Below are 22,950 nucleotides of genomic sequence, written 5' to 3' on the forward strand. Positions count from 1 at the left end.
TTCGCTGTGAAACAGGAGGAATAGGCTTTGGGGAGCTGTTGAGTTTTCACCTCGAAGTTGTATAGGGTCAAAATATAGACTACTTTAAAAGACAGCTTCAGAGATAATTAGTCTAATTTTAGCACTTGGGTTCTTGAGTTGTTTCAGCCCCGAGTTAGTCGGCCAGCACCTTCCCGGCAGCCCTGTGCCGTGGCGGAGGGCGGAGCCTCGGGAGTGCTCGTGCGCCGAGGCTCGGGGCAGCCGAGATCTCCTTCAAGGCTTGGCCTCTGGCTGCTGTTCTTTGCCGCGTGGCTCCACGTTAGGCTCGAGTGTGCTCCTGTGTGTGCTTTGCTGGGGAGCGGGGAGGGGATACGAAGGCGGCGCGCTGCTCAGGGTTGACCCTTGTCCTCTGTTCCAGGGTGCTGTGCCAGGTTCTCGGCCCGCAGCAGTCTGTACATTCACTCCAAGAAGCACGTGCAGGACGTGGGTGCCCCGAAGAGCCGCTGCCCAGTCTCCAGCTGTAACCGACTCTTCAGCTCCAAGCACAGCATGAAGGCACATGTGGTCCGACAGCACAGCCAGCGCCCAGGTCTGCTCCCCCCCTCGCCCCCCGCCCCGGGGGCCTTGCAGAGGGTGGGCAGAGGGTGGGGGCCTCCTCGGCACCTCGCTCCAGGTGTCTGTGTGTAGGGGCAGCGCATCTCGGCAGTCACTTCTCCGCCCGCCCGTGGACCGAGCCTGCCAAGGCCTTTCTCGGGCTCTCTCCTGCTTCTTGCTCGCCTGACTCCAGCCTGCCCTGGAGCTCCAAGTGTTTCCTCTTGTCTTCTGGATGTTTCTGATCTGTGTCTCCGAAGTCTCTGTCCTGCTGTGGTCTCTGTCCCGAATTTGGAGTATGTCCCTCCCCCTTCCCATCTTGGAAGTCTCTCCTCTGAGCACTTTCTCCTGTCTCCCATCCTTCCTGCTGAGGACAGCCCTTGAAGCCCAGGCAGGTCCTACTCCAGGACAGGGTGGCACCTGAGGCCTGGAGCGAGGGCTTGGACGGAGCCAGGGACAGCCCCCAAGAATGGGGGTGCTGGGCACAGGAGGGCCCAGTCCCTGGTTGCATCATGGTCTGAAGCTCAGAATTCTGCCCTGAGGCCACGTGGGCCCATCTTGCGCAGAATGAGGCTGCGTCCAGGTAGCCAGTGGCAGCCTCTCTTCTGGGCCCTCACCCCGTGGTGCTCCCCAGGGCAGCGGGGCGGTTGCTTGTGGTGGGGCGTGCCTGCTAAAATCCAGGCAGTGTAGAGTGGCCCATGGCACTGCTGCCCAGACCCTGCCCACTGCCGCCTGCCCCAGCCCCGTCAGAAAGCTCAGGAGGGGACTCCGAGCAGTTCTGACGGGTTGTCCTGTGCAGTCAGTCATTGCCATGAGGGGCCGTGTCCTCCCTGACATCCTGCTTCAGAGGGCTTGTGTCCTCCGCCAATGACCCAGGTCCCCTCCGCCCCAAGCCTGCCTTCTTCACAGCACGTTTTTGAGTTTGGGTCTCCTGGCTACCGTGTGTATACACATACCTCACTTCTTGCACCACCGGCTGTGCCCGAGGCCCCTGACTTCTGCCCCTTATATGTCCCTTCCGCCCCTTCTCTCTCCCCTCCCCCAGTTTCCTTCCTCCTCTGTCTTCTCATTTTCGTAATCTAGGGTTCAGGGTAACCCAGGTTTCTCTCATTTGATGCCTGCATTCTTTTGTCCTGAAATTCTATGTACCACAGTTAAGTGAGATCATCCAGTATTTGTCCTCCTCCTCCTGACTTCTCTTAATGTTGTCTCCTCAAGTTCCATCCAAATTGCGGGGGACTGCATGATTTCATCATTCCTCACAGCTGTATAGTATTCCACTGTGTCCCTAGCACCCCTTCATTATCCTCTCCTCTGTTGTTGGACACCTGGTTGGTTTCCTGTCCTGGCTGTTGTGTTAAGTGCTGCAGTGAATAGCGGTGTGTAGAGACTCTTTCCATTGGATGTTTCTTGGCTTGGGGGTAGTCTCAAGAAGTTGGATTGCTGGGTCATATGGCAGTATTCTTTCCCAGGTCATATGGCAGAATTCTGTTCTTCCCTGTGAATGTTCTTGTATGAGGCTTACTTCTGGCTCTGTGCTCAGGGATCACTCCTGGCGGACTCGGGGGGCCTGTATGGGACGACCTATGTAGAACTCAACTGGCTGTGAGTAAGTCAGTTGCCCTAGCTGCTGGACTATGGCTCTGGCCCTCACAGTATTTTTCATAGGGTCGAACTAGAATAGCATTCCCATGGGCACTGGATGAATGCCTTTTTCATCATACCCTCACCAACTCAGATTCTTTCCAGGGTTTTTATTTGTTTGTGTTTTGTTTTGTTTTTTGTATATGAGCCTTTTTCACTGCTGAGATGCTATCTTATCTCATTGTCATCTTGATTTGGATTTCCTTGGTAGTAAGTGATGATGAGCACTTTCTCTTGTGCCTGTTGGCCATCTGTGTGTTTTCAGAGAAGTATCTTTTCATTTTCCCTCGCTATTTTTTTGATAGCGTTTTGGATTTGTTGTTGATCTTTGTGAGTGCTTTATATATTTGGGGTAAGGAAACTCTTTATCTTATGTTGAGTGCAAATATTTCCCCCAGTTCATTGGGGGAAATATTTATTTAGTTTTAGCCTGTGTTTCTGGTGCTATGTAGAAACTCTTAAGTTTGATGTACTTCCGTGTTTATTTTTGTTTCTGTTACCTTTGCCAGTGGAATAATATCATTGAGGCCCAGCTCTTGGAATGTAGAACAAATTTCTTACACCCGTTTGCATTAGAAGTACAAGAGGTGCTCTGGGGTTCCTCAGCTAAAAAGCATGAGCTTGGCAGTAATTAACAGTTGTTGGGGAAGGAACTGAGAGAAACTTCCCTCTGACCATGCACTGGATGTTCTAGAAGGTTCAGGTAGCTATTGCTTCAGAAAGAATGTCAAAGCCTGTTTTATTCTTGTTTTTTTTTGTGTGTGTTGCCATTTCCTGTTTTCTTGGTGCATGTTCTCATATGTAAACTTGCTATTGAATATAGTCATCATGAATATTGTCATTTTTGTAAATGACAATATTCACTATTTCTTCACGGGTACTCAGATTATTTCAGTTACTCAGGTCACAAATGACCGAGTATTGAAGAGTGTGATGTGCCGCAGTTAAGACAGAATGAAGGCTCTGTTGGCATTTTTTATCATCTGCACGTCCTAGAACTTATGGCCCAGGCCCTGCACCTTGTGATAAAGGGACAAAGATGAGTCAGATTCTCAAGGTGATCAGAAGAGTGGGGGGGAGAGTTAGAGTTTGGAACAAGACAGTGGAGGGAAGGGGAGCCCTCAGGAGAAGCTCCATCCAGGGGTGCACTTCAGTGCCTAGGATACTTCTCGTCCCAGTTCCCAGCACCCCCCCGGAGTTGGGTCTGTGGTTCCTGTGCTTAGGCCTGGTACCAGGGTTTTTCCCTGCCGATTGCCGCCAGTGACTCAGATCTCTGCAGGAGTGGCCGTCAGTTGTGGGGTGCAGCATAGAGTATGACAAGGTCCAAACTGGCAAAAGTTGGCACCACCACTAGCCTTGAGCCAGAGCGGAGCTTGTGAATGACAGAAGTTTGTGTTCTGAATGACCGAGTGAGCTTTGTGTTCTTAGGGGCCAACTGAGGCTTGTGTTCTGTGTGACCCAGTGGGGTTTGTGTGACTAAAGTTTGTGGTTTGTATGATTGAGTGGTTTGTGTTCTGAGCGGCTGAGGTTTGTGTTCTGTGTGACTGAGGTTTGTGTTCTCTGTCTGAAGTTTGTGTTTTGTATGATCGAATGAGGTTTGTGTTCTGAGTGACCCCCTGAGGTTTGTGTTCTGTGTCTGACAGATTCATGTGCTGTGTGATTGCGGGTTGTGTTCTGTAGGAATGAATGACTGAGGTTTGTGTCCTGAGTGACCCACTGAAGTTTGTGTTTTGTGTGACTAAGTGAGAGCTGTGTTCTTTGTGACTGAGGTTTGTCTTGTGTGTGACTGACTGAGGTTTGTGTTCTGTGTGATGGGGGTTTCTGTTCTTTGTGACTGAGGTTTGGGTTTTGTGTGACGGAGGTTTCTGTCCTTTGTGACTTAGGTTTCTGTTCTGTGTGACTCACTGAAGTTTGTCTTCTGGGTCTGAGTGAGGTTTGTGTTCCTGGGGTCGTTGAATCTTCTCAAGGTTGGCTTCTGTGGCGTAGCAGGAAGAAGACAGGGGTCAAAGCCACAAAGACATGGCTTCAAGGCTTGCCTCTTTCTGTTTCCCAGTTGGCGTAATTTGAGGAAAAGTTGCTCAGGCTCTGGAGTCGTGGTACCCACCAGAAGACAGGCCTGTCAGTCAGCGGATTTCAGGGGACACATCCGAAGTCGCACATGTTCAGGCGGCACCTCCCTTCAGTGCAGGGCCTCCCTCAGCAGATGGGGCCCTGAGGGGTCACTTGTCAGCATGCAGAAAGGACACGTGTTGCCCTAGAATAAATGAGTGTCCATTCCTTTCCAGATCTGTTCCCTCAGCTCGGAGCTCCAAGTTCTCTGACCTCCAGCAGCGAGCTGGGCAGCCCGGGCCAGAGCGAGCTCAACAGCCTCGACCTGGCGGCACTCTTCTCCGAGGCGCCCAGCGAGAGCGGCACCAGCGCGGCGACCCCTGACGAGGCGCTCAACTCGGGAATGCTGACGATTGACGTGACTTCCGTGAGCTCCTCTCTCGGGGGGGCCCTCCCCGCTAACGGTAGTTCCTTAGGGCCCATGGAACCTCTGGTCTTGGTGGCCCACAGTGACCTTCCTCCCAGCCTGGACAGCCCTCTGGTGCTCGGGCCGGCGGCCACCGTGCTTCAGCAGGGCAGCTTCAGCATGGACGACGTGCAGGCCATGAGCGCCGGCGCCTTAGGCTGTCTGGTAGCGCTGCCCGTGAAGAACTTGAGTCAGGACCCGCAGGCTCTGCCCGCCAGCGGCCGCGCAGCCGAGGACACCAGCACCCCGCCCCCCGCCCGTGCCGCCCAGGGAAGCCCCAGCGTGCCGGAGCTGCTGGCTCCCGTCAAAGTGGACCCGGACTCCCCTGCTGGCCCAGGCGTGGCCGGGCAGCAGGAGCACAGCAGAGGCCTGCCCCGGACTGTGTGCTCCAGCCCCGCAGAGAGGCCCAGTCGCCAGAAAGAGCCGGGGCTCGGTGCAGGGGACAGCTGCTTCTATTTGGTATGACGTGCCCTCTCGGTCGCCACCGCTAGCCCTCACTCCTCTGCCACCCACTGGGAGGAAGCTCGGGATCACCCCTTGGTGTGCAGCCGTCTCTTAGCTGGTTTGCCAAAGCAAGGAGCCCTGGGCTACAAGTCTGGAAATCTGCATTCCGACCCAGAGTCTGGAACCGACTCGTTCCTCTGACCTTGAGCAAATCACTTAACCTATCTAAGCCTTAAATGCTCATTTATTTCTAAAATGAGGGGGTTTGGTTAGATGATCTCGAAGGTCCCTTTGAGTTCTGTGATAATGTGTTTCTTTTTTTTGAACATTGGGTTGTTTCATAATGTTGAAATGTTCTGCCTTTGTGCGTTTCACATAACGACAAGTCTCTGGATTTATTAATGGAAAGGGGAAGAGTTGTGACATCAACCATCTCTGAAGGTTTAATGGGAACTTTAAAACCATGCAAAAAAAAAATTTTTTTTTTTTTCTCAACTAGAATGAATGAGAAGGAGTAGTTTGTGAGCCTTGGTTTCTGGAGGGTTATAAAAGCACTTCTCCAATTTTAAGGCTCAAAGTTAATATACTTTAATTCTATTTATTCCAGGAATGCAATTAATATAATTTAATTTAAAATAATTTAAAGATTTGGGGGGAGTCTGACTTTCTCAGTTTGGGATGGGAATGATCAAAAGGTTTTTATCTTTGTGGCACACATTGAATTTGATGGTAAAATTGTTTAAAATACGAAATACTATTTTACTACAATTTTTTTTTTTAAAAAAACGTGGGATTTTGGAATTAGGGCAGGTTGTCAGAATGTGATAACCCACTGCCATGAGCCAGCTTGGATTTCTTTCAGCCCGTAAGAAGCACCAGTGACTGACTGTTGCCTGCCTTTGCCCTTGCTTGTCGCTTGTCCGCGGCTGAGCCTTCCCTTGCTCCATCCTTGTCTGGCCACCGTAGCAGTTCCTAAGCCGGCAGGTGACGGGGCCCGGCTCAGCCAAGCGGGAGGGCAGACAGAGCGTGTGCGCAGGTCCTTGGTGTTCCAGGGCCGGGGGGCTCTGCGGAGCCCCTGCATCTCCAGAGCCAGCTTTGAGGGTAGGGGCAGGTGGAGCCACCATGGCCTTGACCCTCACCCCTTCTCCGTTTTCCTCACTAGCTGTGTGACACTGGGGGGGGTCTTAGTTCTCTGAGCACAGGTGTGGTGAGTGGGTTACAGGTATGCCACGAACTGTGGAGGGCTGTTTGTTTCTTAGGAATAAGTAGTCAGCAGCGTTGTAACGCTTTCACAGACTGACAGTGGGGCGAGTCTTCCCGGAGGCCCATCGGCCTCCTCAGTAACGTTGCTGATGGCAGGCGCAGTAACTCAGTCTCAGCCGGCGCCTGCTGCCAGCGAGGCCCCTGCCGTGGGAGACAGGCGGACCCCTCGGGTCTGTTGCAGGGACTATCCTGGGGGCGGCACTGCACGCAGCCATCCCGGTCACCCCTGGTTTCAGGCCACAGAGAAGTATGTCTCTTGTTCGTTGTCAAGTTTCTGTGTAAAATATCCTGATATGTTTTAGACTTTGGAGGAATAAAATTTGCTTCTCTGGATAATAAAGTTCTCTCTATTGTCCCACCTCTTAATTTTGTTCAGTTCGCACTGTCACTGGACGTAGCATTTGATTCCGTGTGAGCCTCTGCTGCGGCTCTCAGAGATCGGACCCTGCTCTGTTGGGAGCAGACTTAATCCGATTCAGTAGTTCCCTTTGCTGTCCTCCCCTTGCTCTCTGGATCGAGTGACTGACGCGCTTTTCTTTGGTCTCAGGACAGTGGGGGCTCAGCAAGAACTGATTCCCGAGCCATTCAACTAGCCAAGAAAAAAAAGCAGAGAGGACCTGGGAGCGACACAGGTGAGGCTGTGTGTGCCGGGGAGCGAGGGCTCACGGAGGAGAAGCCGGACAAGAGCCTCTTCCTGTGCTTTCTGTTGACTTTCATGCACACGGTGCTTTTTTTTTCTTTCTTCTCTTTGTAAAATTCCTTTGTTTCATGTGAGTTTAAAAGCAAATGAGCAGAACTCTCAGCATCAGTGTGGACATGGTTTTCTTAGAAAGGCGGAGTAAATGTGAATGGTAGCAAAAGCCATTGTGTTACCAGGCAAACACTAAGGTCAGGGGAGTGGGCCCAGGTAGAGGTGGGCACTTGACAGGAGTCCCTGGGTGGGCTGTCTCCAGGGCTGACCTCAACAGGGAGCACCCCATGGCTGGCATGTGGCATGACAGATTACCAGTTCATAGTTCTGCTGAAATCTGATTTTGTTTCATTATTATTTGTATTTGGGTACACCTGGCTATGCCCAGGGCTTACTCCTGAACCTGTGCTCAGGGATCACTCCTGACAGGGCCCCGGGGACCATATGGGGTGCCGGGGATTGAACCCAGGCCAGCTGCGTGCAAGGCAAGTGCCCTACCCACTGTATAACCTCTCTAGCCCCCCTGAAATCTGATTTTAAAGTGTCAGAAATGAAAAATCATGTGCGGACCAAACAAGACCTGGTGTGAGACCCAATGCACTTGGTGGTCTGTCCATCCTGAAATGGAGTAGGGGGCTCTATTCAAAGGCACGTGCAGTGAATCCTCTTGGAAAGCCAGCCGTGAATTCTTTCAATGTGTTATCTCTGTCCTTCGTCTCTGCCTGAAGTTTATGTTCAATATAATGAACATGCTATTGATAACTTGGTACATGGGACCAGCAATATAACTTCCTCTCATCTCAGTAATGCCTTAGCTTTTCTTTATTTTAAAAATAAAATAAAGCAGCCTTATTTTCTGTGATTGGTTTCTTATAGACCAGTGTTCCCTGTCATGGATGTGGTACATGTCAGTGCTCATTGTGGCTGAGAAAGGGTTAACGCCCCCGTTCACCAGGGCCCCACAGGAGCTGGCAGGGATGATAAAGTGGGGTGTATTTGGTGGTCAGTGTTTGTAGAATGACAAACTGCAACACACAGCAGGCAAATGAAGGAAATCAAATGCCTTGATTGGATAGGTAAAGTCAAGGAAAATGACTACTGCAGACATTGAGACACATGTATGTGCTGTAGACAGAGCATTGCTTTCTAGTAGCAGCGCTTAGAGGGGGGTCAATTTTTTTTTTAAAAATGTGTTTTGTAATTAAAACAACTGAAATTTGTTAATACGTCTTAAAAATAAGCAACATTTCCTTACTGTTGGCCCCTGTTCAAATTTCCAATTGTTTCAGATGCATTGAGTCCTTTGATGTTTTATTAGTATCTATGTAAGGGTCAGATGTTGCTGTTGTCTGATAACGTTACTTTTTCAGTCTTTTCTACATCTATAAGTTTCTCCCTCCTTTCTCCTATATGCTTATTGGAGAGCCTAGGTTATTCTGTCCGGATTGCACTTCTATGCTGTAGTTTAACAGATGTCTGACTGTGTTTCCTCTAAACTAGCGCTCACACTAGAGGCTTGATCTGATTGGAGTTTGATTTGTGGGAACATGAGGTACGGATCATACAGGAAGGTCAGGGTAAATGCCAGAATGTTTCTCTTTATTAGTTTTCAAAGTAATGAACTGGTTTCTTAGCAGCTTCTAATTGTGGTCAAAGTGTTTTCATGCACGCGTAGATTTGACCATTTAATAGGTGTTTCAGGGAGACTGAAAGGAATTAGAGACATGGAACCTACTGAGTAAACTTTAGAAAATTAGCCTTGTAACTCTGGGGGCCTGTATTTGCCACCCCCATATTCTTTCTCTGTGACAGTCCCCTAGAACTGGGGTCTTGGAGGTGGGGTGTCTCAGTGGGAGAGCACTTGTCCTGCACAGGCTGGAGCCCCAGCACTGGAGGGAAGAAACGAGTAGTGGCCAGAGAAAAGAAACTGTTAATATTGCCTTATGAAACATTTTCCAATCCTTCGGGACCAGCTGTGCTTGCCGGACACTGTTGTCTTATTAGGATTGAGATTTGCGGGGAGGTCCGTCCCTAGCTGGCTTTGCTCAGGCCGTTGTGTCCATGTGTCCTTCCAGGCCCCTTTTACCCAGTCCCTCCACCCCCTCCCCCCAACCTGAACATGCTGATCAGCTCTGAGATATGATCTGGCCACGGGCCCGGGGGCTGCACTGCAGACCTATGTCTGGATCTGACTTGTGTCCCTTGCTGGGTCCAGGGTTCCACATGGCACTTGTCCAGCCTGTCATAGCTGCTCAGGAATGCTGTCCTTCCCTTCCTCTGGACTGGCCTTAGATTTGGGCTGGTGCTTGCTTGTGATTGGTAGGGGTTTTCAGGACCAGAAGCGGGGTGCCCTTCTCTGTTGGGGACGATAGCAGTCAGCGTATTGCAGGTGATGCAAATTTCGATCATTAGGATATGGTGGTGTTTGCCATGTTGAACTGCAGTTAGTAATAGTAGCTCACTTTCCCTTACAGTTAAAAGACATTAATTTTGAGGAAGATACTTGGAGATGATATATAAGCCTTTGCAGGGGTGCGGGGGCATTGCCAAAATCATCTTCACTTTGACACCAGTTACATACTCAGGGGTCTTCAAGATTGCTCTTCGAGTCAGTGGCTAAGACTCTGAACTCATGCTTACGGTTATCGTAATGAAAGGATATCGAGCTACCTTCCCCTTGGTCACATTTTTAGACTCCATCGTGGCTCAGGGACCCCCCCTGGTAAACAGGACATTCCAGGGGCCTTGAAAATCCTCCCTAGAAATGGGGTAGGGCTCCCCCGGGCCTGCTCCGCCCCTCTTTGGGTGAGTTTAACAACAGAAGCTGCACTGCTCTTAAGGGTGGTGTTATTACTAAAATGATCCGATGGTGCTTTTCAACTTTCCTCCTTCTTGTACGTTTATTGGAGTTTGGGCTGGGGCTGTGGGGAGGACGTGGGCCACACCCAGAAGTGCCCAGGGGGTGTTCCTGACTGTGCTCATTCTGGTGCTATTCCCGGGACCATGGGTAGTGCAGGGGATTCGACCCAGGATTGGCGGGTGCCTTACCTCCTGTACTACCTCAGGGAGAGCTGATGTCTCCCATTTACTTATTTGGTCACTTATGTTTGTATGAACTCAGTGGTGCTTGTTTTATCCTCTGAGTTACAGATAAATGTTACCTGTATTTCTTCTGCTGTTGAGATTGTTCTCTGTCGGCTGAGGAGCTCTTTCAGCTGGGTCCTTGTACCCTGTCAACATGCTCCATCCTGTGTCTTGTGAGGCGAGGGAGGGTACCTCCTGACCTTCTGGCACCACCAGGCTCGTCTTGTACCCCTTCCCCAGCCCTGGAGTTGGCCCCTTCTTCAAGATGCTTGTATTGTAGACAGGTACTGGAGACAGTGCTGGGTGCTGGGTGCTCGGTCTCCAGTACCCGGCTTGCTGTGCCTTGTCTCTGGAGCATGGGCTTTGCGCCCCCACACCCACACCTAAGGGGACCGTGCTTCAATGCGTGTATACATATCCGAGCCACATTGGTCTACTTTGGATTCAGAATATTTCAAGTTTTAGAACGGTAATTCAGTCTGCATGTTCTGCATTTCTTAAGGCCTCTAGTTACTACTACGTGGGTACTTTTCCGCCAACGACAGGCATTTAAGTGGGATCCGCCGAGAAGTCTGAGTCTTGACTTCAGTTTAAAAGTCTTTACTTTTCTTTAAACGGGACTTCAGATCTTGCTGGATGCTGCTGCTGATTTCTTACAGGGGACTGGGGACACAGCTCTAGGGATGTACTTAGGTCTCACACATGCAGGGCTGCACTGTTGAGGGGACTCCTTGGCCCTCTGCTCAATTATTTTTGGCATCCATTCAGACAGTGTTTTTTTCTGACTTACTGAATTTTAGGAGTTTAAAATAATTTAGGCATAAAAGAGCAAGAACAGAGTTGCTGGAACTATAGTACCGCAGGTAGGGCCCTTGCCAGCACATGATCCTCTGGGATTCTATCCCCGGCATCTCATATGGCCTCCTGAGCCCGCCAGGAGTGAGCCAGGAGGAAGCCCAGAGCACCACCTAGTAATAGCCCCAAAACAAAATAAAAGTGCAGTAACAGAGAGGCTGGAGGTAAGAGAAGCATTCACGGAACAAAGTGATTGACACCTGGCCTCTGTTGCTGGCGTCAGGCTGAGTGCAGAGTGCACGTGGGCTCTGGGAATACGCAGTCTGCTGGTCGCCAGACTAGACCCGTGGCTCGAAATCCGAGGCTCCCCATTGGGTTTCAAGTGAATGTAGAAAAAAAATCGTGCCAGCTTATCTTAAGAATTAAGTTTCTCCCCTCAACATAAATGAGCAATATTCTACCAGTACAATAAGAACTTTTTATTATTGAGACCCGGTGGTGGTTCACAAAATGTTTGCTTAAAAAGATAACCCACTTCAGAACGAAAGACATTTTCGTGCTACAGTGAAAATGTAAAGGAATATGACTTTCTCCTGAGGAATTGCTTAAAAAGCAAAATTCCAACTACACGTTGTCTGGTCGAGGCACATGCTAGTTGGAACTATTTAGAAAAGTTCAAAGGTACAGACTCCAAGAGGCTGTTTGGGCAGCAGGTCTGTGTTGACTCGGTGGCTGTTAGCAAAGGCCAGGGCCACACCTGCGGAGTTGCTTCGGTCACCACTGCCGTCCAGGCGACGGAGACGCCCTTGGAACGGGCAGGAAGGGCTAAGTGCAGGGAGGAAGCGCAGAACAACCGGCAGGATCTGTGTGTTAGGAAACCCGAAAGAATCAACACGAATAATTAGAACTTAAGAAACACGCAAGTCCCCAGTTGCAGTGAGACCCTCGAGGCCACCAGGAGTGTTTCATGTGGTGGTGGCCGCTGGCTTGGAATTCCAGTGGGAGAAAAGGCACATTTGCTGTAGCACCAGGAGAAATCCCAAACTGTCCAGGGGAAACATCGCAGTGCGCAGGAGCAGCTAAACGGAGGCGACAGGACATGGGCCTGTGGTGGCTTTCTCTGCTGAGCTGGGGAGAGCTGTCGGGGGCACAGAAAACAGGAAGGCAGAAGGCGACTGAAGCCAAGAAGAGGTATCATAGCCCCACCGTGGGGGACCGGGGGATCAGTCAACGTCAGCATGGGTGCCTCCCATGTGACAGGCCAGGTCACAACTGTGTCTGGTTGCCGCAGACCTGGGCTAGAGCTGTGGTCTGGACAGCTGCCAGGGCCAGCACTCGCCCAGAGGACGGTGGTGGTGTCCCGTGAGTTGAGAGTAGATGACAGGGACCTTGGCCGCCAGCGTCCAGGCCCAGGCTCTGTTGCCCGTAGGCGGTCAGCTTTTGCTTCTACCCAAGTCTCACTTCCTCTGGCTTCTGCGCCTCTCCTGCTGGGGTGCGCGGCCTTCTCTGGCTTCTTGGCTGCAGCTCCGGCTTGTTCTGGTCCCTCTCAGCCCTCCAGCCCATTGTCAAGGCCTCGCTGAAAACTCCTCCAGAGGAGAGGCCCCTGTTGGTTCTGGAAATGACCGAGAGAGATTAAGTCGCACATACCTTGTGCTCATCACACTGTCTGCTTTTGTACATTTCAGGGATCAGATTTTTGGTGCAAAATAAGGATAAAGGCAGGACTTGGTATGCGTCCACACACCAGCCCTTGGAGGTCACTAGCGTTCTGAACCTGAGAGTTTTCCTGCTGTGTCTCCCCCCCCACCCCCACCCCCGCCCACTGCATGCTGGAGTGGTCCTGAGCGCCCAGAGGGGCCCAAGGAGGGCTGTGTGCTCGCAGCCTGCCCGGCCCTGCCTGTCGCTCAGGCAGCACCTGTTCTCTGTGGAAGGGAAGGTTCTGCCGCCTGCGCCAGCCACTATTCTTCCTTCTACATCCTTTTATTTATTTATATTTTTTATTATTGATTTTTATTAAGAACGCTGATTTACAAAGTTTGTTCGTTATACTAAGTTGTTGCAAGCATTTAGTCTTCTAATGTGTGACCTTCCTTCCACCAATATTCCCAGTTTCCCTCCCAATCCCAACTTACCCCCTCTGGCACATAACAAATTTTACTTTATAGTGCCTGTTCCAAAAAAACTTTTAAGAACTGGCAAATAGGATGATCAGAAAATTTTAAAAAAGAGCCAATTAGTGATTACTATATGATTTTGACCTATGTTGCACTGTTGTCCCGTTGCTCATCAATTTGCTCGAGCGGGCATCAGTAACGTCTCCATTGTGAGACTTGCTGTTACTGTTTCTGGCATATCGAACACGCCATGGGTACCTTGCCAGGCTCTGCTGTGCGGGGCGGGATACTCTCGGTAGCTTGCCGGGCTCTCCGAGACGGACGGAGGAATCGAAACCGAGTTGGCCGCATGCAAGGCAAATGCCCTACCCACTGTGCTATCATTCCAGTTCTTGACCTGTATAAACAAGAAAATTAAAACCATCAGATACAATATAAAAAAAGCCTATTTTCATTTACATATATACGTTTTCAACTCTCGAATTTAAAGATTTCATTAAATTTTATTACATGGATCTCATGGTAATTATCATGTCTCATGTGTCACTAACACTTAAAGCAGTTCGTTGAAGTTTACATGGAATAGGTTAGGCCTGCATATGTAAGTTCCCTCCTTACACTTTGTATACATTGTGGTTTACAAAGTTGTTCATGACGATTTGTTACAGGCGTCCAATATTCCAACACCAGTCTCGCCACCATTACCCCTTCCCTCCACCAGTGTCTCCAGTTTTCCCAACCACCCCATAAGCCTGCCCCAATAGTAGCCCTCAATCATTTATTTTGTATTGCTTGTTATCAATAATTTATCAATATCAAACATTCATCAATAACAGAATGATCAAAAAATGTTTCCTTAGAAGCAAATGCGTGGAAAATGTGTCTCGCCATAGAGCCATGAAGTCCTTGTGTAGGAGATTCCTAAGGTGTTGTTGTGGAGCAGGCCTTCTGTGTTCGTTCATGGAGGTTGGTGGTCTTCTGCATCGCACCCCATCCAGTCTGGTGTGCTACTGCTGATTCATCAGCGTTGCAGTTTGAGGTGTTGCGGCCGCAAGCTCCAGGAAGTTTGGAATTTTAATCACTTATTTAATTTTGGCGTTTTGGGGTCACACCCGGCGATGGTCAGGGATTACCCACCCAGATACAGTTACCAAGACCAGCCTGGGTACGGAGACCCTGATTTCTGCACGAGGAGCATGAGTCACAGAGAGATTTCTGGACAAGGGCTACCAAGTTGGAGGGAGTGGGCCCAGACCTGGAGGCCAGACAGCCCTGTCGTTGTAACACCACAGAAAAACAGTGACGAGGCTGTGGACCCCCGTAGGTCCTAGCATGTGGGCTCTGGATGATGAGCCCTGAGGTCCCCAAGCCACCTGCCAGGCGATGGGTCCCTTCAGAGTGATGGTCAGAGAACTCTAGTGACCCCTGCCGTGCCAAACAAGGCCCTGAAACAGTTCACCGCTGGTCTCTACAAATTACAGAGCTCACTCAGCTGGGAACCAAAATGACTTCCAGTGACAGAGTCATTTTTGCTGGGGACTGTTCCAGTACAGTCTGGGAGAGGCAGCCAGGCCAAAGGGGTACTAATACCAGACCCTTGTTTGCGTGGGCTTGGGGAGCCAGCTTGCGCAGGTCTGCAAGGCCTCAGCCCGTCGCGCTCTTTTCTCTGCCTGTAAATTTGAGCTCTATTTATAGAAGTTTATTTTTTATTTATTTTTGCTCTTTGGGTCACACCTGTAATGAACTACCCCCCTGCGTGTGAGGGATGTGTTCAAGGGCTCTCCAGGTGGCTCTCTCTCACCGCTCACGTTCAGTGTTCTCAGCCGCTGTGTATGGACAGGACCGGGATGGCTGTAGGCGATGGGCAGGCGAAGGAAGAACGAGGACCAGGCTGGTTGCTGTCTAGTTACCGTTTATTCAATCTCTCGTCTCTCTCTCTCTCTCTCTCTCATCTCTCGCACTCTTCTTTCGTAGCTCCTCATTCCTCCATCCCCGCTCTCCCGAATCTGCCCTCTGGATTCAGACTCTCACTACTTCTCTTGGATTCTGCCTCTCTCGAGTTCTCTTGGATTCTGCCTCTCCTGCCTCTGTCTCCACCCCTATTTATGTCTCTCCACCTGGTCTGGAAGCAAAGGCAACATAAGGAAGCCCTTCCTGATGGCCCGCAGGCAAATACCACTCAAGGTGTTTTTCTCCTTTAGTTATTTTTGTATGGACACAGTAAGAGATACATTGAAGCTTGTAGGGCAGCTCTCCTGGGAACATCTTGCTCCAGACTCAGACTACAGAGCTCAGGCCAGATTCATCATTCCTAACCCTAGCAGGGTCCGAATCTAGTTATTACTTTTTGGATCATGACAGCATCTGTCCATGCCCAAGCTCTTGTAGTTAAGCATTAGGCACTTTGGCCAGGCCCATCTCTATACCAGGGTAGCTCATAGCTCACTGCTTGCCCTGAGTCCATCCCGTCCCTCCTCACCTTTTGGGGGTGCTAGGAAGTAAGGGCAGCTGAGGCTTAGGTCGACAGAACAGGTGCCCAGGGGAAAGTTTCATTTAGAGTCAAATGACTCCCACATAACGAAAGCATAGCATTTACTACTGTCTTCCTGTGCCCATCTGAAAAGGACGTTGCTCTGAATAAACTATACAAAGAACTTAAGGAGAAGAGAAAAACGGTATTTACAAACCAACCAAGCACAAAGAAAGAAGTTACAAATAAGCACAGAGGAAAAGGAGCATTGTGATGGGAACAACCCAATAAACCTAAACTACCTGAGGCTGTGTTATCCTGCACACACCCAGCGATGCTTCTGGCTTTGTACTCAGGAATTAGTCCTGGCAGTGCTTGAGGGACCATATGGGATGACAGGGATTGAACCCTTGAACCCGGGTCAGCTAAATCCAAGGCAACACTCTACCCGCTGTACTATCTCTCTGGCCCTTTATTATAGAAGTTTTAGAGGAAGGTGATCAAACAGAAAGGAAGAGCTGACCACTTAGGGAGGAAGTGATTGTTAGGCTTAGCCCAAGGCAATTGACTAATAAGAACTAGACACTCAGGTTCTCACGACAAAGGGGCTCCTTCCCCTTGTTCTCTTCCAGGCAGCCCTGACCTTAGAAGGGAAGACAAGATTCTTGTTTGTTTCATTCTGCTCCCGTTAATAACCCCAAGACCTGAAACACTGGGTTTAAGGTTCCTCTGGAGGAATATCTTAGTCCTGGCATCTAAGCAGGCCTGGACAAGTAGAAATAGTGTGGCAGGAAGGCTACCATGCTGGCCACTAAGCCCAGCCCGAGGGTGGCCTAGAGAGCTGCCCCCAGGAGAACCGGGACAGTGCAGGTGCGTTCGCTGTCGTTGAAAGGATGAGCCTTCGGCGTGTGGCTGTGCAAGGTCGATTTAGTCTTTGGAAACATGAAGGGTGGGTTTCCTGTTCGCTTTTCCCGAAGCCCCATTACCTGGAGAACCCCATCCCTCCGTTTCAACGTTAAACATTTCCCTAGGAGTATAAACTGCAAAGGTTTAAAAAATTGATAGATATATTTTTATTTGTTTGGTTTTGGTCCACACCCAGCAGTGCTTAGGGCTCAGGGATTCCTCCTGGAGGGGCTCGGGTTGTCATACGGTACTCCTGAGCCCCACCAGGAGGATGTCATACCGTCTCCCAAGCCCAAGTCAGACCCGGGTCAGCCATATGTAAGGCAAGCGCCTTAGCCGCTGTACTCTCCGTGGCCCCAGTGCGTGTATTTGTTATCTGTTCTGTGCTGTGAGTAGCTTGAGAGTTTGCCTTGTGAATAAACACATTTGTAGCACATGCTATGGAGAGAGCGGTGTGGGACTAACGGCCTTACGAACCCATGAGCCCACCATCCGTGACAGTGGGCCAGCGCTGGCATCTGTGGGAGAGGTGGGACATGGTCACTGGCTGGGCCCTGTGGAAGCAGCCCAGCAGAGAAAGTCTGTGCGATCCCAAAGGTTATGATGCCCTGGGCACCCCAGGGGGCTGGGAACGGCCACGCCAGTGTCCTGGTGGATCTCGGCGGGCCCACATCTGCGGGCCTGAAGCAGTTCCTTAGAGCGGGAACGGTCACTTCAGAGTAACCCCGGCCTGTCTGCTGCTGGCCAGCTCCTGGGGTGGGGGTGAGGCAGCCAGCCCTGCCGCGCACAGGACTCTGAGCCCAGCGGAGTCGGGCAGAGTGCCAGGCCGTGCTGCTGCCCAGATTGGGTGGGTGGGTGGGGGGGGTCTTCCCTCTGCAGCTAGAACCGTGCTTGCAGGAGGACGGCTCTCTAGCTCTCTCCCGCACCCCCTAAGTTGATCTTGCCCAGATCGGCATTTCCGATAAATCCTCAGCAGCTTGGAGCACAGGGTTTCTTGTTTGCTTTTGAATCCTCCAGAGAGTCCAAAACTTAGAGCAGTTTGGAGGTTTCACAAAGAAACCTTTTCCCAGAGCCTAGCTCTCCCGTCCGTTTTGTTGCTTCCTTTGAAATTCAGTGCAGTTGACGGGCCAAGGTGATAAACAGTACAGGAGGGCGGGTGTTTGCTTGGCCAGGATCGCGGGGGTCACTCCTGGTGCTACTCGGGGACCAAGAGGGATACCGGGGATCGAGCCTGGGTCAGCCACGTGCAAAGCAGTGCCCCCCCCCCCGCCGCTGTGCCATTGCCTTGGCCCCAAGGGCTGTACCTCCTCTTCATCGCCACTCTAGGCCGTCGTTGGCATTTCCTGCTCCCCACAAACCTAGTGAGCGAGGAAACCTGTGCTGGGTTTGAGTTCCCCCTTTCTCCTTGTACATTTGTTCTGAAGCACGTTTATATGCACCCACCGAAGTGACGATCCTGGCAGAAGGAGACCAGGCGGCGGCAGCCTGAGGGTGCAGCCCCTCCTGCCTACTTTCCCCGTGTGTTAACTGTGTCGTGGGCTCAGGGAGTCCCCGTGTGCCGGGACTCGGAGGGGCGGAGGGTACAGAAGTCCACAAGTAGGTCACAGGGGTCCGGATTGCCGCCTCTGCTGAGGCTGGAGAGTTCACACCGCAGATGAGGCCCTTGCCTGGTGTGCCGCTGACCTGCTGAGCCCTGCCGGGGTGACCCCTGAGTGCAGAGCCGGGAGTCAGGTCAGCCCAGCACACCCCTGGGTGTCGTCCCCCGGCCCCCTGCCCAAGCCGCACACACACCCCTTTCAAATAAACCAAAGGGCCCTATGAGCCATTGGCCGGACACACACAGAACCGGGGTGTTTTGTTTTGGGGCCTTACCCAGCAATGCGTAGGACTTATTTCTGGTTCTGCGCTCAGGACTCACTCCTGGCGGGGCCCCGGGGCCCACATGGGATGCCAGGATAGAACCCAGGCCCCCGCCTGCAGGGCACATGCCCTCCCCACCGGACGCTGCTCCAGCCCCCCCGAAGCCTTTTTTTTTTTCCCCAACCCTTCTCGAACCCCCTGCAGGTTGCTTCCCATCTGTGGGGCCGGGCAGTGCCCGGGGCAGTGGTCATCGTCCCCACTGTCACCCCGCCCTAGTGTGGGCTCCAGGAGGGCAGTGGCCCGGACGCTCGGCCTGGAATGTCTCTTTTCTCTCTCCTTTTAGGAGCCGCCGCGTCTGCTCAGAGAAAAGTCAGAGGTGGCAAAGCCAGTCCCACTCCCTGCCACGCAGACCAGAGTGGGTGGCTCTGCGGGAACCTGGTGGTGCCCAGTGGCAGCCTGCCGGGGCCCGCCGCAGCTGCCGGCGCGCCGTGCGTGCAGGTCCAGTCACCGCAGGTAAGAGCCGCGGGCTGGAGGGGGCTTCTGGGGGCTTCCCTCCTGCCCCTCCCTGCTCCACTGTCTCCACACGGGCCTTTATCCAGGCCTCTTCCTTGGTGTCAGGGTCGCCTGACAGCACCATGGCCGCGGCCTTGCAGCCCTGGGGATCCCAAGGTCATGGGCAGGCGCCGTGTCCTCTCCTTCGCTTCCATCCCTGGTGGGTCCTCTCGGCTTGAGGGCTGGGGGAGGGGCAAGGGCCCTTGGGGAGCCTGGTGGGGAGGGGTTGTCAGAACTCTGACCTGCGTGCTCACGGCCCTTCTTCCTCGGGTGCCCCTGTGTGTCCAGCACTTGGGGCATTCCGCATCGTGGGGCCCGAGGGGGCCCCTGGGGGTTAGGCTGTCAGGGAAGTGGCTTGGCCAGGCCCCTGGGCTCCATGATCCCGGGCCAGTTCCTGGGGAGAGGGGGGTCTTGAGGGCCGTGAGGGGCTTCTCGAAGGCCTGTGGTGTCCGTCCAGGTCAAAGGGAGCTGGGAACGGCAGGGGGGGAGCAGCGTGGCGGGCAGGCCCCGGGAGCAGCCTCGCAGTGGGTGTAAGAGGCTGAGGGCCCGGGACGCGTCTGCAGAGGTGAGTGGGGAGAGGCGTCTCCCCATTTGCAGGCGTGGGTCTGGGGGTGGGAGCACTCAAGCAATGGGGCTCTCCCAAAGGTGGACAGTTGGTGGGGCAGTGGAGAGGGTCAGCGTGGGTCTGCTCCTGGCCACACCGGGCAGCCATGAGGGGAGGAACCAGGAGCAGAGGGTGGAGACCGGCCGGGAGCAGAGACGTCGGCGTTTGACCCCTGTCTGCCCCCGCCCTGCGAGGTTCGTCCCGGACAGTCCCGCCTACCTGCTCTCGGGGCTGTTTCCTGTACGAGAGTCAGCAGGTGGAGGAAGAGGGGCTGCCGGTGGGCACAGGGGCCTTGTCAGGTGGGTGGGGATGGCAGGACGGCAGATGGAGGTGGGTCAGGAGTCCAGGACCCTTTCCTGAACCGGCTGGGCAGGGCCTGGCGTCCCCCGCCTGCCCACCCCCGCACGCACGGCCAGGGGAGGAGGTGGCCCCGACGTCTCTGCAGTGTGCCCGCCCTGGCCTCGTGCGAGGCAGAAGGGGGGTCGCCTCGCCTGAGAACGGTGGGTCTCGAGGGCCTGCGGGGGCCCCAGGGACAGGACTCCTCCGGCTGTGGGAAGGGAGGCCTGAAACCTTCCGTTGTCTCCCCAGGATGACCCCGTGGGAGAAGGAGTCTTGCCGCTGGCCCTGAGCCCACAGCCGTCCACCTTCCACCCATTCTATGCCACCGTGGACCTGCCCGTCTATGTGCTCCAGGTGGGTGCGTGAGGCGGGTGGTACGGTGGGCGTCCACGGGGCCAGCCACTAGCCAGGTGGGTCAGTGACTGACAAGTACAGGTTTGATTGGCTGGTCGCTGTGAACTGGGCGGAAGTTCCTGTGCTCTGCTACGGTTGGATATTTCCAGTTCTGGTCACTTTCTCCTGTGGTCAGTAGCCTGGCCAGTTGGTTCCTCCCCACTCTCCACCTGTGGCAAGGTAGACCCAGGCCAATTAAATTATTTGCTTATGTAAGTGGTTAAACTGGTGACATCATTCAGATTTGAACATGAAGTCACAGAGGCATGCAGCATGATATTTCTCCCTCTGGCTTAAATGTCTCTACAAAAATTCATAAATCATTTCAGGGGGACTGGAGTGATAGCACAGCAGGGAGGGCATTTGCCTTGCACGCAGCCAACCTGGGTTTGATTCCCAGCATCCCATATGGTCCCCCGAGCACTGCCAGGAGTAATTCCTGAGTGCAGAGCCAGGAGTAACCCCTGTGTATGGCTGGATGTGATCCGAAAAGAGAAGAAAAAGTCATTTTGGGATCAGAGAGGTAGTGTGGTGGGTAGCGTGCATATCTTGCACATGGCCAACCCAGGTTTAATTGCTGGGACCACAGTTGGTTCCTTGAGCCCCACCAACGGTGTTCTCCGAGAACAGGTGTGGCTCAAAGTCAAGGGAAAAAAATCTAAATTTGGTTTTGTAGCTTTCAGATTGGGCTCGTCACCACTTTCCTGAACATCAGAGATAAATAGGCTTGCTGGCCTGGTGTAGGTCCCGGCCACGGCGGCTGGGGCAGAATCAGAGGCCCCGGGTGCCCGTGTCCAGAAAGCCCCACAGAAGCCGGCCAGAGCAGCACAGAGGGCCCGCCCGCCTCAGGCCAGGGCTGGGCCCTGCTCCCCGGAACCAGCCTGGCCCCAGCCCGAGGCCGGGCAAGGTTCTGGCCGAAACCGTCAGGCTCGCTTTCGAGATAACCTGTGGCACAGCCCGGAGCCCCTGCCTCCTGCCGTGTGTTTGTGTTTGAGTTCCTCTCACCGGTACAGACGCGCAAAGGGGGTCTGGGTGCTTTCGGTGGGGAGATGCCCGCAGCCCCGTGCCTTCCTGTTGTGATGGTGGGGGAGCCGCAGCCCGTGGGCAGTTGTCCGGGGGTCCCTGCGGTCTCAGTCACTGTCCGCTGGTTTTGCAGGAAGTGTCTCCCGCCGCCGATGCCGCCGCCGGGCCTCAGGACCCGCTGAGCACTGGGAGCACCATTAACCTGCAGGACCTGCACTGAGGCGGCCTCGGGGCAGCCAGCCTGGGGGGACGCCCCGGTTTCCGCTCAGCCCACCAGCCTGTTCTTCAGAGACTCCGCTGACATTCGTCCAGGACGCGGGGCTCACAGTTAGGAAGCTGTGTGGCAGGAGCAGAGCACGGGGAGGCGCCAGGCCCGCCTTGGAGTGCACCCCCCGCTCCCCACTCGCCTCTGCGGACAGCCCTGGGCCGGTGCACCTGCTCCCGGGAGCACAGTCGGGGCAGAGCACAGTCAGGGCTGGGCTCCAGACCCGCAGTCCAGGATGCTTCCTCCCGAGGTCAGACTGGACAGGGTCTTTGTGTCCCTGGGTGTGATGGGAGCGTTTGCCTGGCCCACCGAGTGCGAGAGGGGGTGTCTGCCCTCCCCGGGCCATTTACCACCTCGGGCATGGGGGGTTCTGGAGGCAGGTTTGCACTTGCGCACCAGGGCTCAGCAGCGGCCCCGTCACCGTGCTCATCGCAGGGCAGCTGTCTAGTCCGGGTTCTGGGGGACCAGGTGGGCGCCTGACGGGAGGCGCCAGTAGTGGGACAGAGAGGGGGACCCTGTGGTGGGTCTCTGCACAGACTCAGCTTAGAACTCCCCCTCCAGGGAAAGTCCAGTTTGTGCTTTAATGACCGTTTTCGAGGCTCTGTCTTTAGGTATTAACATTTGCTAGTGATCTGGCCCCAGGCCCTCGAGTTCCGGGTACTGTAAATGCTGTGCAGAACTGTGGTACTGGCGTCCTTGCTGAGGGTGGGGGCAGCCCTCTCGGCTGTCCCCGCATACTCTTGACAGGGGGAAGGTCTGTCTTGGAAAAGGAGACGAGTTGGGTAAGCGTGCACGTATGTGTCTTTGTTGATTTGACTGGGTGCAGGTTTCTCCCTCCCCTTCCCCCTTTCGTGCCTTTTGAAGAAATGTTTATTCAGACACTATTTTGATTCTCAAGACTTGGAGTCATCCAAACTCTCCCTGTTGCGTGTTTCTTTGTGTGAGTCTCTGGATGTTGACTTTGGGGAACGAGCGCCGCACTGGCTCCCAGTGCCTGTGTCCTGCCCGGCGGGGCCGGGCCCACCGCTCTGCCTGCCCAGCCCCCAGGCCACACCTCATGACTCCCCTGGGCCCCTTGAAATGTCCACCAAGAAGGGGTCGGGGCTCTGAAGGCTGTCAGTCTTGATACCGCGGCTCCTGCTGGTAAATGGGCCCACCTTGTAGTGCAGAAGAAGAAACGTTTTGTACAGTCACACGCGGAAGGCCCCCCGGCCTCCTGTAAAAGGAGCCGCTTGTCTAGCGTCGAGGTCACTTTTCCTCGTCCACCAGCAGGGCTTGCTGCGCTGAGCTTGGTGTTGAAGAGAACCCCAGCCCTCCCCTGCCGGGAACCGACTGCCCCCCACAGCACCATCGCCCGCGGGCCCACCTCCTCAAACAGGCCCCGAGTACCAAAGACAAGTTTATTCCACACGAGGGAG

At 53.4% G+C, this 22,950-nt stretch overlaps 1 protein-coding gene across 1 annotated transcript in view; it reads left to right on the plus strand.

The window, feature by feature from the left end:
* ZXDC (ZXD family zinc finger C) overlaps window positions 1–22,452 on the plus strand; it is a 30,047-nt gene extending 7,595 nt beyond the window's left edge. Inside the window, exons 5-10 of the mRNA XM_012931665.2 lie at window positions 398–568; window positions 4,500–5,188; window positions 6,984–7,068; window positions 18,700–18,869; window positions 20,101–20,205; window positions 21,401–22,452. Of these exons, the coding sequence (XP_012787119.2) occupies window positions 398–568; window positions 4,500–5,188; window positions 6,984–7,068; window positions 18,700–18,869; window positions 20,101–20,205; window positions 21,401–21,487 (1,307 nt within the window). The 3' untranslated portion in view covers window positions 21,488–22,452. The remainder of the gene's footprint in view (window positions 1–397; window positions 569–4,499; window positions 5,189–6,983; window positions 7,069–18,699; window positions 18,870–20,100; window positions 20,206–21,400) is intronic.
* Window positions 22,453–22,950: the final 498 nt, after the last annotated feature.

The sequence above is a fragment of the Sorex araneus genome, chromosome 4 (assembly GCF_027595985.1).
Source record: "Sorex araneus isolate mSorAra2 chromosome 4, mSorAra2.pri, whole genome shotgun sequence".
Lineage (NCBI taxonomy): Eukaryota > Metazoa > Chordata > Mammalia > Eulipotyphla > Soricidae > Sorex > Sorex araneus.